At 46.3% G+C, this 14,821-nt stretch overlaps 1 protein-coding gene across 1 annotated transcript in view; it reads left to right on the forward strand.

Moving 5' to 3' along the window:
- Positions 1-14,821, forward strand: part of COL6A3 (collagen type VI alpha 3 chain) — a 98,093-nt gene that overhangs the window by 63,099 nt on the left and 20,173 nt on the right. Inside the window, exons 24-37 of the mRNA XM_043964533.1 lie at positions 386-421; positions 1,235-1,297; positions 1,911-1,973; positions 3,216-3,278; positions 4,687-4,749; positions 5,114-5,164; positions 5,631-5,666; positions 6,626-6,688; positions 8,174-8,236; positions 10,493-10,525; positions 10,617-10,653; positions 10,754-10,765; positions 11,077-11,570; positions 14,058-14,154. Coding sequence (XP_043820468.1) covers positions 386-421; positions 1,235-1,297; positions 1,911-1,973; positions 3,216-3,278; positions 4,687-4,749; positions 5,114-5,164; positions 5,631-5,666; positions 6,626-6,688; positions 8,174-8,236; positions 10,493-10,525; positions 10,617-10,653; positions 10,754-10,765; positions 11,077-11,570; positions 14,058-14,154 — 1,174 coding nt within the window. The remainder of the gene's footprint in view (positions 1-385; positions 422-1,234; positions 1,298-1,910; positions 1,974-3,215; positions 3,279-4,686; positions 4,750-5,113; positions 5,165-5,630; positions 5,667-6,625; positions 6,689-8,173; positions 8,237-10,492; positions 10,526-10,616; positions 10,654-10,753; positions 10,766-11,076; positions 11,571-14,057; positions 14,155-14,821) is intronic.

The following is a 14,821-nucleotide window of genomic DNA, read 5'->3' on the forward strand; positions in this document are numbered from 1 at the left end:
AGGGGCCCTGCTCCAGGAGGGGTCAGATGGTGGAGGAGCCGAGACTCTGGACTCGGTCAAGCTCCAGTGCCTCACCCGGGGCTGCACATACTGAACACACAATAAAGATCTGTCGAATAGTAATAAGCACAACAGCTAGCATTTAGAAAGTACTTTTACATGTGTTAGCTCCCTTGATCCTTGCAAAAAGTCTGTAAGAGAGGTGCCGTGATCATCCCCATTTTACAGAGAGGGAAACTAAGGCAGAGACACACAGCTAATATTTATTCTTTAAGGTTTACACAGTTTTTTTGCATATATTTTTCATCAATGAATGAATAAATGATGAATGACTTGGAAGAGGCTCTTTTCTCTGCTAACCCATGGTGGTCTCTTGTTCCCACAGGGCGGCCCTGGGCGTAGAGGCCCCCCAGGAGTGAAGGTAAATGTTTTTCTTTTGTTCCTATCAATATTAAGGTCTCCGTGTGCCCTGCCCCCCTTCCACAGCTTCTTGGAAGGCTGAGAAAAGGGCACTGGGTCTGGGTACTAGTCCTGATACGCTTGTCATTAGACCTCTCTGGGGTTTGTTACAATGGGTGGTTCTGTGGGTATAACATGGGAGAAACAGGTTTGGAAATGTAGGTGATATAAAAACCAAGGTTTAAAAGCCAAGGTGGTAGCTAGTCCTGCTCTGAGGGGATGCCCCCTGGACAAAGAAAATGGATGGGAGCCGGCTTGGGTCAAGCTTCCTTCCAGCTCCAAGTTGGTGATCCTCCCCATGATCTGATACTTGGTTGGTTTATTTCAGCCATTGATTTAGCCTGCTCCCCACCACAGTTTCCCCAGTGCCTCCTCCTGGGGGCTAAGCCAGGGTATTCTCTGGATGGAAATGTTTCCAGTATGGCACCAGGGCTGGACTGTTTGCCTGTGGCCCAAGAACTGGCCTTGTTAGTTCAGAGAAGTTCCTCCCCAGCAAGTCGGTCACAGGGGGATGATGTTTTTGGCTAGTCACTCTAGGAAGGCTTCTACAAAGTCTTCTTGGTGGCATTGGGCACTGGAGGGAAGGAACACTCCACCCAGAGACTGTGGGGCGTGGGAAACTAGGAGAATCCCCGCCCCAGACTTGGTTTCCCTCTCTTGATGTGTCTGTGGGCCCTGGCTGTGATGGTAGTGAGGAAAAATGGGTGAATACAGGGTTTGAATTTGAATGAAATCAGACTGCCATGTCTGACCTTGATTGTCTCTTGTTTTTCAGGGTAACAAAGGCGGCCCGGGCCAAGTGGGAATTTCAGGAGAGTCAGGAGCAAGAGGGCCACAGGTAGGTCAAAGCTGAGGAGCTCCAAGCTTCTTTCTCAGGGGACAAGTTGTGTTTTAATTTGTTGGTTTGACTTTTCTGATGCATGGAGATTCTTGTGGTGGGTTAACAGCTAGGATGGGACACTTTGGCCGATATTTTTGTTGCCTTCTGAGTCTCAGTTGAGAGACCAGACCCAGTGTGGACAAGTGCCAAGAGTGTTAGATCTCTGGAGAGAACCTGGTGGGAACCTTGCCTCTGACACATGACCTTGGGCAAGTCACTCCCTCTCTCTGACAGGTTTTTCTGTCAAGTTAGGGGGCTGGATTAGATGGCCTCTGGGGCCCCTTCCAGCACTAAAGCTATGATTCCGTGGTCCTCTCTATGACCTAAGCAAGTGATCTCCCCCTCTGAGCCTCAATTCCCTAATTTGTAAAACTGGGGAAATAATGCTCGCCCATCTCATCTCACTGATACTTGTGACTAAAGGGCTTTGTACACCTTGAGGCTGATCTGGACCACAAGCTAGCATTGCCTTCACTGTTTTGGAACTACTCACACATACCCCCATCCCCCAGGATCTTTCTTAGAGGCTCACCCTGCTCACCATACTTATGTTGATCTCCTCTGTCCACAGGGTCCATCTGGCCCAACTGGACCCCCAGGCTTAATGGGTGAACAAGGCATTCCTGGACCAAGGGTAAATATGTCTTCCCCTCCCCTCCTGTCCCCTCCCCTTCCCTCCCCTCCCCTTCCCTCCTCCCCTCTCCATCTCCCCTCCCCTCCCCTCCCCTTCCCTCCCCTCCCCATCTCCACTCCCCTACCCTTCTTCCCCTCCCCTTCTCCCTTCCCCTTCCTTCCCTCCCCTCCCCTTCCTTCTCTCCCCTCCTCCCTTCCCCTCCCCTCCCCTTCTCCTTTGCCCTCTCTCTTCATTCTCTTCCCCCCTTCCCTTTCTCTTCTCTCCTGTTTTACTCCTCTCCCTTCCCTGGGAGTTGAGTGGGGAGAGGGAGGCTATAAAGGCAGCAGATGAGCACCCAGCCTTCCATTTATGGTGGCCAATGTTGAAGCCCCATCTCAAATTTTTTTTGTTGTTGTTGCTCCAGGAATCTGATACACACCTCCCTCCCCCCCCCTGCCCCCACCCCAGCTGACAAATTCTGAATAAATATATGAATGGAATAGAAAACAATTTGGAGGTAAAACCAGACATGAAAGTAGCAGTATGGTGTAGTGGAAAGAGCACTGGAGTCAGAAGACCTGGGTTCAAATCCAGCCTCTGAAACTTATTACCTGTATGACCTTGGGCAAGTCACTTTACCTCCTCAGGCCTCAGTTTCCCCACATGGAAAATTGAGGGTGGGGTGGGCTAGATGCCCTCTGAGGTCCCAGTCCAGTACTGAAACACCAATTATAGAAGCCTGCTGAAAAAGTATTAGCTTAGGAGAGCTTCCCCCAAACAAGCAAAGGCAGATGGCTTCCAGTCTGGAGTCTCAGTGTGAGGCCATTTCACATCTTTAAACCCACCCCACCTAGACAGGGGCAGTGCCTTAATTAAATTTTGCATATCTCTCAGAGGTGCCTGGACATTGTATGCTACATTTAGGGGGTGCTTAACAGCTGCACATAATGATCAATCCCTGCCCACAAGGAGCAGAGGATGGAGTGGGGTGGAAGTTGTGCAGGATGTGTCACGGGCCATGCCAGTGGCACAAAGAAAGCAGGAGAGGATGTGGAAGGGGCAGAGATGGCTTCACTCGCTCACAAATACCTGCCACGTGCAGGGAACCAGAGCTGGGCAGGGATGAGTAAAGCCTCATCAAGGAGGTAGAATTACATTTGGGCTTTGAAGGCTGAGAACAAGTGGGATAGATTTGGGAATTTGTGTGGACACCTATCGTAACCCTTGGACTAATCTGCACAATGCTGGCTCTTCTTCCTCTAGGGAGGTGGTGGCACCCCTGGAGTTTCTGGAGATCGAGGCCGACCTGGTCCCCTGGGAGCCAAGGTATGTCCTAGGAGACCCAAGTCCCTTTAAGGTGGACTGACTCCTAGATGAAGACTCAGCCTTAGAAGACCCTTATCTGTCATTCTTTCTGACTCCCGAGCTGCTCACAGCAGCACAGAGTGCACTGGTGGCTTCCCTTTTGCCTTTCAGAACAATGATCAATCAAGTTCTGTCTCACTTTTCTCATCTGTAAAATGGAGTTAGAAGGTGCCATAGAAAGAACCCATCTTGGAGACACAGACAAGCTGGTTTTGTGCCCCAGCTCTGCCTCTTAGTAGCTCTGTGACCTTGGGTAGATCACTCCATCTCTCTTCATCTGTGAAATGACAGGGTTGGACTACATGGCCTCCAAGGTACCTCTCAGATCTAGAGCTGGCATCCTCTGATCTCCAAGGTTCCTTCTATTTTGGAATCTATGATGTTATTAACTCTTGTTCTGCATACCTGGAAAATGCATGGATCGGTCAGTCCCTTCAGAATCCAGACCCATGAGCTATGATCCTATGTGGTCAGCTAGGTGGCTCAGTGGATAGAGCACTGGACCTGGCATCAGGAAGATCTGAGTTCAAATATGACCTCAGATACCTACTGACTGTATGGCTCTAGGCAAGTCATTTAGCCACCGTTTTCCTTAATCCACTGGAGAAGGAAAGGGCAAACCACTCCAGTATCTTTGCCAAGAAAACTCCCCTGGACAGTATTGGCATCTACAGGTTCACAAAGAGTTGGACATGACTGAACAACAACAGTGATCCTTGATTGAATTCTTGTTGTCTAACTCAAAAGACCATAGCTTTAGAGCTTGAAGGGATATGGGAGGTCATTGAGTCCAACTGTTTGAGTTTTACAGATGAGGAAACTGAGGCAGAAGGTGGCTAATTGGCTTGCCCACCTCAAAAGGATGTGATGAAGAAAATGCTCAGCAAATGTAAAAGCCCAATTATGGGCATATGAGCTGCCATTGTTATTTCTCCATCTCTAGCATTTCCACAGACAGATGCTATGAGAGATTCTTTCTCTCTTCTTTTTCCTTTGCTCTGTTACCAGCAGGGTTAGGGAAAGATTGGCTAGCTTTCCTGGATGACTTTCAGAAGTCCTCACCAAGGTGTTCTGGTTTCTTAAATGACCAGATCAGGGAAACCAACCAACAAACAAAAAAGTCCCAAATGGCTTTCCCTAACTGGCTTTAGAGATGCAATCCCAAGCTTCTACCGAAATCCAGTTCAGTTCAGTTCAATTGAATTCACTTCGGTCCATTCTAACCCAACCCAACTTATTTCAACTCAGCCTAACTCAACTCAGTCTAATCCATTCTGACCCAAATCAACACCACTCACTTAGGATCAAAGAGGACTTTTATGCACAATTTGAAGCAGGAGTGACTCTCTAAAATCATCTCTTTTCCTAGGGTGAGCCTGGAGAGCCTGGTCCAAGGGGAGGGAATGGACCACGTGGACCTCGGGGAGAGATGGTAAGTCTGAGAATGAACTCAGTTCCCGAAACCTTTCACGATTTTCTTCTGGAGCCATGACTCATAAGGACAAAGATGGGTCTTAGCCTCTAGAAGGTCTTTCCTGAGCAGACATTGTATCCTGAGGGAAGAATAGAGATGAATTCCAATCCAGGCTTTGTCTGTTTCTTTGGGGATCCATTTGAAATTATTGATCTTAAGAATTTTTGGTTAAAATGGCCTTTTCTGGGATAATGGTATGTCTGTTTAAGCATGACAGGATTACTTGGGCAGTGTTTAACCACACCCCACCCCACTTCCTTAAATACCAGGAATGCCCTACTATATACCCAACTGATGGTAATGTTGTCTTTTTTCTTCCCAGGGTGATGATGGGCGAGATGGCATAGGTCTTGAAGGACAGAAAGGCAAAAAAGTAGGTGCTTCCCACATGAAGAGTGATTGAACATTTATTAAAGTTTCACAAAGTGGCCCCAACCTATTCCATGGCTAAGGTGGCAGCAAAACTGCTTATGTGAATCTATGCACATCACATTCATTATGAACAAGAGAATGGATGTGAATGCAAGTTGTAGATGGTAAAACGCCATAGGGATGTAAGAAGTTATTATTAAGGGAACACTAGTCATCTTATCCCTAAACCTGTTACATGATTCTTTTTATGTTTATAATTAATAAATACCTAGAATGTTTACATTTATTAATAAAACAACAATGTGAATGTTCCACAAATAATATTCATTAAATAGAGCTATACAAAGCCACAGTCTTCTTTTCTTTTTACATAGACAGACTTTATAGAAATAAATATGAGTTTACACACATTTAAATTGGAGCAAAATCTTGACTGAGTCCTTTCTTGTCTTTGTTTTGTTTCTTAGGGAGAACGTGGATTCCCTGGATATCCAGGACCAAAGGTAGATAGATTCCTTCCTAGTAATATATTAATATGGCAAATCATATTATACCGTGTAAATCATCACATAAATCATTCTATACATCAACTGCTCTAAATCTGTTTCTCCACAACTCTACAAGGGAGATGAGAGCAATAAATGTGAAGTTTTACAGTTGGGTTCAAGCAACCAGCTTTACAAGTACAAGATGGGGGAGACATGGGGAGGCAGCAGTTACATGTGAGGGAAAGTTGAGGATTTATTGAGCTGCAGACTCGCCATGGCTTAGCATTGTGATATGGCAGTCGCCAAAAGCTAATGTGGCCTTTGGTTGTCCTGAGAGGCAGTGTCCATAGTGAAGGAGGGGAGCGTCTCACTGTTCTGTGCCCTGTTCTGCCCTGCTCTAGATGACTGTATCCAGTTTTGGAAGCTCCGTTTTAAGGGGATCATTTGTTAGGATGGGAGACCCCCAGGAAGATAACTGGGATGCTGAAGGGGCTTAGAAACCATATCATAAGATGATCGGTTGAGGAAACTTGTGTATATTTAGCCTGAAGAAGCACTCAGGGAGACCTGATAGAAGTCTTCTAGTTTCAAGAAGGCTGTCCCATGGAGGAGGTTCTTGCCCCCAGGGCAAAGAACTTTCCAACGATTAGAGCTATGAACAACCCAAACTGGCCAACTTGTGAGGGAGTGAGTTCCCTGTCACTGGAAGTCGTGTTCAGATAGGGACCACACTAACTTTGGTCAGAGATTTTTGCATGAAGTGGGAGACTGTACTCAACCAATGGGTCTGTTCCTAGTCTAGGATTCTATGTGGTGTACCCAGTGTAAATAACATAGACGCCCAACATAGCTGGAAGACTGAACTCAGTAGGCAAGGTGATCGAGTCATCGAGGACCTATCTGGCCTCTCTGACCTCAACATAGACCTTCTTACTCCAAAGCTGAAGTTGCCTATTCCTCTTCCTTTTTCCCAGGGTGCTCCTGGTGATCGAGGCATGGATGGAGGACCAGGGCCTAAAGGAAGCAGAGGCCGCAGGGTAAGTCAGGCTCCAGTATCATCTACGAAGCCAATGAATTCCTTTGTCTACGTTGGTTGACATGGCGACAGGCTTCACTTAGTCTCTCCAGACCTCAGTTTCCTCATCTGTAAAATGAGGAGGTTGAACTAGGTGGCCTCTGAGGCCTCTTCTGGCTCCACCTCTGTGAGCCTAGGCTCCTATGAATACATCTCAACTCCAGTGTACCATGTTGGCCTCTCACACTCTCCCTCTCTAGACATGGAAGAAGAATGGAAAACAAAAATACCTCCTTATCAAGATTTTTTACCCTTCCCTTACATTCTGAAAAAAAGCAGGTAATTCCCTCTTCTGCTACATGACTTTTATTAAGGCATAGTACTAGAGAGCCCTCCCTAGATTTGGAGACACAATAGTTGGAAGCATAGAGCTGTTAAAAGTTCTCAAAGTTGGAGTTGCCCCAACTGGTCCAGTGCATTAGTCAGCAGATTATCCCATCACCAGACATCTGTTGAGTGTTTCCAGGGTGTTTCTGGGCACATTGGGAACCCATAATGTTATGCTTTCCTTGCTCATCAACCGATGCAACTTCTCCACTTGACTAATGAGTTCATGATGGATCTTGCTGGAGGTAAAATTTTTGCTCTATTTCCTTGGGTTGACTTGACCCTTGCAGCAGCTCAGACTGTGAGATAGCTCAAAGTCAGAGGTCATTAACAAAAACTTATTTTTAGGCTTCTGGGTTTAAAAATTCCATTAGTGTAGATTGCTGAACCAAACTATTGAGAAGAAAGGTGGATTTAAAAAAAATGGATTGGTTGTCTACACTCAACAAATATCCTATGTTATAACCTTAATCCAGTTATCTGTCATATGTAAACCTTTTTTTTCTGGTGGTTGAATCAGAGGACAGATTCACTCTAAGACCACAGATCTCACAAAATCTACTGACTCCCCCACATTCATTTTCCCCCATTGCTCTTTGGACCATCTAGACTTTTGTTCTTCTAAAATTGTGGTGGATCTTTGATTTTCAGTTAATCAATCAATCAACCAATCAACAAACATTTATTAAGTGGTTACTCTTCCTGGGATATAAAGACTGCCTTCAAAGAGTTTACCTTATAATGGTTAATTAGCTATATGACATCCCTAGGAGAATAATTCTGTTCAGTCCAGACAAAACAAAAAAAATCCATGAGCTTTATTGACAGCAGGATGGCTTGAGATCATTGAAAGTATCATTGATTTCTGAACCCAGCTCTGTGTCCATCTTTGGAGCCTGGTCCAGATGTATATTTATGGCAGCAGGGAGGAAGGTGCTTGGCCAGATCACTGAGCCATGTACTCTCTACTGAGTTCAGTGCCAGAGACATACAGAGCCATTCCTTTGAGCCCAACCCTGGGCAAATCCTAGATTAGTCCAAGGAGTCTTAGGCTCTCCATGGGTTTCGGAACTCTGTCCCAAGTACATGGACCTTATACATTTGCTTTGCTGCTTTCCAGGGAAATTCAGGACCTCCTGGAGCAGTTGGACAGAAGGGAGACCCAGGATATCCAGGACCATCTGTAAGTACTCCTGAGACCTGCTGAACTAGCCACCTTTTCATTCACTAGTAGTAGTCACTGAGAATCACTCGGTGTCCAGTTCCTTCCTTCGCATGGGACTTCTTGAGTGTTGCAGTAGGAAAGGGATAAAATCAATCTCATGTGTCATTTCCATCTGCCTCAATGGAAGGCTTGGTATGTTGCTACGAATGAAAAGATTTGAATGTGTGTTTTTAAAATTTTTTTTTATTATTATTATTTTTTGGTGTAAGGCAATTGGGGTTAAGTGACTTGCCCAGGGTCACATAGCTAGTAATTGTTAAGTGTCTGAGGCCAGATTTGAACTCAGGTCCTCTTGAATCCAGGTGCTCTATCCACTGTGCTACCTAGCTGCCCCGAATGTGTTTTTATTGTGAAATTTAGAGAAGTCATCTAACCCAGCCTCTTCTCTTTGCAAATGAGGAGCCTGAGGTTCAGAGAGGCCCAAGGATGTAATAGATACAAAGTGCTTTGGAAACATCAAGGCGCCATTTGAGGGGGCAGAGATGATTATTTTATTGTGATTTGCCTGTATTCAAACAGGTAATAAGGAGAAGGACTGAACTTTGAACTCAGGACTGTGGCCTCTGCATTTTATTCATCTTTTACTGGAGCCCTTGACCCCATAACTTTCACCTTCTTCCCCAATGATTGGTTCAGAAGTCATTCATTCATTCATTCATTTACCAAACGTGCATTATAATGGTCTAGTAGTCACTCATTCTCTCACTCTCCACTGCCTCTTTCCCATATTTCCATTCTAAAAGTCCCCCCCAAATCTATTGAATGAATTGCTATTAAAAATCTTCTTGTGATTGTCTACCATTTCCAGCTGCCCTCCCATCTCTTCTCTGTCTTTCCCTGATGAAGTTCCTGAAAAACTCTACACTTGATGTTTCTGCTTACTCTTGACCTCCTCTATCCCTTCCTTGCCACACCTTGACTGAAGCCCTGCTCTCAAGATCACTAATGATTTCCTAGTTATTAAATATGGTGGCCTCTTCACCCATCCCCCCAGGCCTCATTCTCCTTTGGATATACTGTCTTCCTGGATGTTCTTGCCTTTGTCAGATCCCTGGCACACCCTACTCCTCCTGGGTTTCCTCTTCTCTCTTTAATTGCCCATCGTCTATTTTCCTGGAACCTCATCCAATTGCCAACCTCTCACCAAGGGTGCCAGTCAAAGGGCTGTCCTTGACAAACTTCTTTATCATCTTCAGTAAAACCACATGATGAGGGAAGTGGGGGATTCCACAGTATCTATTCCTGGAGATCTGAGGGAATAGAATAGATGGTTTAGACTGTCACCTGCTGAAAGGGCAGCTAAGAAGGTTGCAATGATCTCTTAGGGCTCCAGACAGTTTTCCAGTCTTGCTTTTGTGGGTTCTTTTTCCAGGGTTTCCAGGTTTTCCAGGGTTCTTTTGTGGGAGGTAAGTCTGGTGAATTGGAAGGAGCCTTAGATTGGAACCACAGGACCCAAGCCGGACTCTTGGTTCTGCTTTTTATTGCCTGTGTGACTTTGATCAAGTCAGTCTGTCTCTGGGCTTCATTTTCCCCATCTGCAAAATGAAGAGGCTGGAGAGAGAGAGAGAGAGAGACAGAGAGAGAGAGAGAGACAGAGAGACAGAGAGACAGAGAGACAGAGAGAGACAGAGACAGAGACAGAGACAGAGACAGAGAGGCAGGCAGAGAGACAGAGAGGCAGAGAGGCAGAGAGGCAGAGACAGACAGAAAGAGAGGCAGAGAGACACACAGAAACAGAGGGATACAGAGAGAGACACACAGAAAGACACAGAGAGTCAGAGAGACAGAGACACACACAGAGACACACAGAGAGAGAAACAGAGAGGGAGGCAGTACAGTATAGTGGCAAGAACACTTGAAGATAAACCCCAGCTCTTTTACTCATTAGCTGTGTGACCTGGGCAAGTCCCTCACCCTGGTAAGGTTCCAAGCATCTTTCTAAGACTAAGTTCCAGAGGAGGCATTAGTCTGCTTTGTTAGAGGAGGTCTCTCACCAAATCACAGGGATGGATCAAAAATAATGTGAAAGACTTGTGTTAAGAAGATAACTGGATCATTTAATTTATTTCTTCAATGTAATACTTTTCTGGATACCAAAGGCTAAAAATGTGAATAGGGGAGTGAAAAATTAGACATTTCTTTGCTAAACTTCTTCAGTAATGATACAGGAAAATAGTCCATAATTTCCAATCTTTTCTTCTTTTCCTTTTATAGGGTCATAAAGGCAACCGAGGAGAATCAGTTGATGTAAGCTAAACATTCATTAAAATTTAGAATATTGTTCATCAAGGTGTTCCCAGCTCATGCATATTACAATCTGTATTTTTTTCTTTTACAGCAATGCTCCCTGATTCAGAGCATCAAAGACAAATGCCGTAAGTCCTCACCCCCCCACCCCCCTTGAGTTACCTTACAACAATTAGGAAACTGGGGTTTGAGAGATGTTGATCTAACTGCTTCTCTTTTCCTTTTCAGCTTGCTGTTACGGTGAGTCTTTCTCCGTGGGTCATCGTTCTCACCCAGCAGTGGAGTGGGGAGCCCGAGTTTCAGATCCTGGCTCTGATATTTGCTAGCTTTTCAATGCTGGGCAGTCTGCCTGACCTCCCTGAGTATCAGTTTCCTTATCTGTAAAATGGGGTGACTTGTTCTTCCCCTCCCAACTTTCCAAGCTTGCTTTAAGAAACGAGTTTTGTAAACTTCTCAGTTCCACAGAGATGGAATCTCTCATTACGCTTCTATGTTTCTATCAGGAAAGGAATTAATTATTTGCTTTTCAAAAATTTGCCTCTTTTTTGCAGGGCCCCTGGAATGCCCAGTTTTCCCAACAGAGCTCGCCTTCGCTTTAGACACCTCACAGGGGGTCAGTCAGGATACTTTCAGCCGGATGAGGGATGTCCTCCTAAGGATTGTGAGTGACTTGACCATAGCAGAAAGCAACTGTCCCCGAGGCGCCCGGGTGGCGGTGGTGACCTACAACAATGAAGTGACTACGGAGATCCGCTTCCCCGACTCCAAGAGGAAGTCCCTGCTGCTGGAGCGCATCAGGAACCTCCAGGTGCCCTTGACGTCCAAGGAACGCAGCTTGGAGACCGCCATGTCCTTCGTGGCCAGGAACACATTCAAGAGGGCTCGCAGCGGCTTCCTCATGAGGAAGGTGGCTGTCTTCTTCAGCAACGGCCTCGTCCGATCCTCCCCGCAGCTCAACGAGGCTGTGCTCAAGCTGGCTGATGCAGGAATCACACCCTTGTTCTTGACCAGCAGGGAAGATCGGACCCTCATTAATGCCCTGCAGGTCTGTGCCGTGGGTGGGGCAGGGAGGGTCACATCATCTGCCTGCCTTTGGTCACTGCATGTCAGGAATGCTGTCCCCATGGACGGGAGCGGTGGTTGGCTAGTGAGGGCCACAGAGCAGACCAGAATGAGGCAAGTCTTCAGCAACCATAGGATTAGAGCTGGAAGGGAGCCCACAAGTCACCTTTAAAGACAAACTCAGTCGTGGTAGGGCAGACAGAGTCCCGGTGACATCGCCCTACTCAGGCAGAGGCCCTAGGCACTCTGAGACCTGGGATGAGGTAGGCTTCAGATGGGTCAAAGCTATGGGAAAGCACACATAGGGCAGCTTCTTCTTGGCAAGCCAGCACTAAGTGCAATGGCTTCTGCCACACAAGGGCAGATGGTGTCAGCACCCTCTAAATGTCAGGGAGCTCTGGGAAAGCCCTGTTTCTCAGTCCTGGCTCTGGTGGAGAAGACAGCCAAAGCACACCTCTCCTTCTGCCTTTTGTTTCCCACACGGCTTACAATACGTTAGGTAGGCAAGATGACCTAAGAGCCAGACCTCCTCACTGGGGATTCAGATTGTGTTGTCGTCAGTGAGGAAACTCCCTCCTCCCACACAGGCTGTCCCGAGCCCTGCAACCTAGAACTTTAGAGAGGGGTCTGGGGCACGGAGAGGTTCGATGACTTGGCTTCTTGCCCCCAAGCCCCCCCCCCCCTATCACGGCGCCTCTCAAGGCATGAGGAACGATTTCTAACGTTTGTCTAAACAATCCCCAATGAGGGGACACTGTTTCCTGCCTTGGTTCATCAGACGCCCAGAGCTGGAGGAAAATGGATGGTTTGGAGGGCTGGCATCATATTTACCCATCCATACAGCCTTTTGTTATGTTTCCTAGTGCTTGGACCCTAGCTCAGATGTCATCTGCAAGAGGCTTTCTCAGAGCTCCAGCTGCTGCTGCTGCCTTCCTCTGAGAGTACCTGCTGGCCTCTTCCTCCTCGCCTTCTTGCTATTACTATGTATATAATTATATACTTTCTTATCTATGTCCCTTCCCCTACCCTCTGTGAACCTTAATTTTCTCATTTGAAACTGACAGGGTTTCACTAGATTACTCCCAAGGTACTTTCCAACTGTATGGTTTTGGGAGCTGAATTCCATTTAGTCCAGTGGACTTTCAGTAATTGCCTACTCGGTGGGTGGGGGGCACCGAGATACAGAGAAAAAACAAAGCAGTCCCTGTCCTCCAGCAGCTTGCATTTTATTAGGGTTGGGGTGATGCTCCCTGGTGTTTTATCCACCAGAGCCAGACCTAGGGCTGGGTAACAGGGACTTGAACTTCAGAGAGTGCTGGCAACATTTGTCCCTGTACAGTACAAAGTCTCACAGCTAGTGTGTGTCTTCACAGAGCAGGTAGCCTCTGGTTGGAGCCTTGTAAAAAGCTGAGGCTTTTCATAAGAATTAGAGCTGGAAGGGACTTTAGAGTTCATCAAGTCTCACCCTCTGCCCCATTTTGCAGACGAGGAAACTGAGGCCCAGAGAAATTAAGTGATTTTCCCAGGGTCACGCAGCTAGTAACTTTTTGAGGTAGTCTTTGAACTCAGGTCTTCATGACTCCAAGTCTGATGTCCTATGGAAAGGCGCAGGGGGAATGTTACAGGCACTGGGGCATGGTCTGTGATTGTACAGCTTGGAAAGGGCCAGAGATACCCTCTTCCCTCTCACCTGGCCTGGGGCTCATTAGTTTCTCCTGTGAGAGCTTCCCTGGAGCTTTCTGACCCAGAGAAGTCTTAGCTGAAGGCTTAACCTTCAACTTGCATCATTTGGGAGGTAGAGGAGCAGGGAGCATCTCTGTCTGATTCTTTCTGTCTGTCACTTGGCTTGTAACCACCCAGAGCCGTTTGTAACCACTGATTAGTGCATAAGGAATGATGGGTTAGAGTGTTATGGTTTCAGGCAAGACTGTTGGGTCACAGGGGCAGCTGGGTAGGGCAGTGGGTAGTTCCCTGGGCCTGGAGTCAGGAAAGCCTGGATTCAATTTTGACTTCAGAGATTTAGTAGCTGTGTGACCCTGGGCAAGTCACAACCTCAGTCTGCCTCAGTTTCATTGTCTATAAAATGGGGATAATAAACATATCTACCTTACAGGGTTGTTGTGAGAATCAAATGAGATAATAATTGTAAAGTGCTTAGCATGATGCTTGGCACATAATAAGTACTATAGAAATGATTATCATTATTATAAAATGGCTCTGGGGCAGAGTCTGTAAATTCAGTTCTTACATTTGAGGAAAATGTTACTTCAGACTTGGAGTAGAGAGGAAGGGGAAGGAATGTTTCAATCTACTTGAGACACAATTCATGCTGCATTTTATATATGGACACATATATGTATCTGCGGGTATATACATATACATACATGCATATATATGTGTGTGTGTATGCAAATTCACACTGAATTTATTTGCTTACACCTTTCAAAACTGTTCCTTTTATCTGACCCAGATCAACAACACAGCTGTGGGCCATGCTCTGGTTCTCCCTGCTGGAAGGAACCTCAACGAATTCTTGAAGACAGTGCTGACTTGCCATGTCTGCTTGGGTAAGGCGCGCCATATTGGTAAAGGTTCAGTCTGCTCATTCATGGGGTTGATCAAATGGGATGCGGTGGTGGGATTGTCCGTCAGTCAAAAAGCAGTTCTTTATGTGCCAGGCACTGTGATGGGCTCTTGGGGTACAAAGACAGGCAAGATTACTGCCCCTCCCCTGAAAGAGGAACATTCTTATGGGGAAGATGACATTCGAATAACCATGGACATAAATGGTAGGGGGAAGGCATTGTCTGTGTCTTTGTTCCATTTCATTATTGTCTGAGATTTAATTTAGTTTTTTTTTTTTTTTTAGTGAGGCAATTGGGGTTAAGCGACTTGCCCAGGGTCGCACAGCTAGTAAGTGTTAAGTGTCTGAGGCCGGATTTGAACTCAGGTACTCCTGACTTCAGGGCCGGTGCTCTATCCACTGTGCCACCTAGCTGCCCCTTAATTTAGTTTTTAGGTTTTTTTTGGTAAGGCAGTTGGGGTTAAGTGACTTGCCCAGGGTCACACAGCTAGTAAGTGTTAAGTGTCTGAGGCCGGATTTGAACTCAGGTACTCCTGACTCCAGGGCCAGTGCTTTATCCACTGCGCCACCTAGCTGCCCCCTATTGTCTGAGATGGCAGTGAAAATCTGGCCATAAATATGGATGTGTGATTTGGAGATGTTTCCAGACT

The sequence above is a fragment of the Dromiciops gliroides genome, chromosome 4 (genome assembly GCF_019393635.1).
Source record: "Dromiciops gliroides isolate mDroGli1 chromosome 4, mDroGli1.pri, whole genome shotgun sequence".
Lineage (NCBI taxonomy): Eukaryota > Metazoa > Chordata > Mammalia > Microbiotheria > Microbiotheriidae > Dromiciops > Dromiciops gliroides.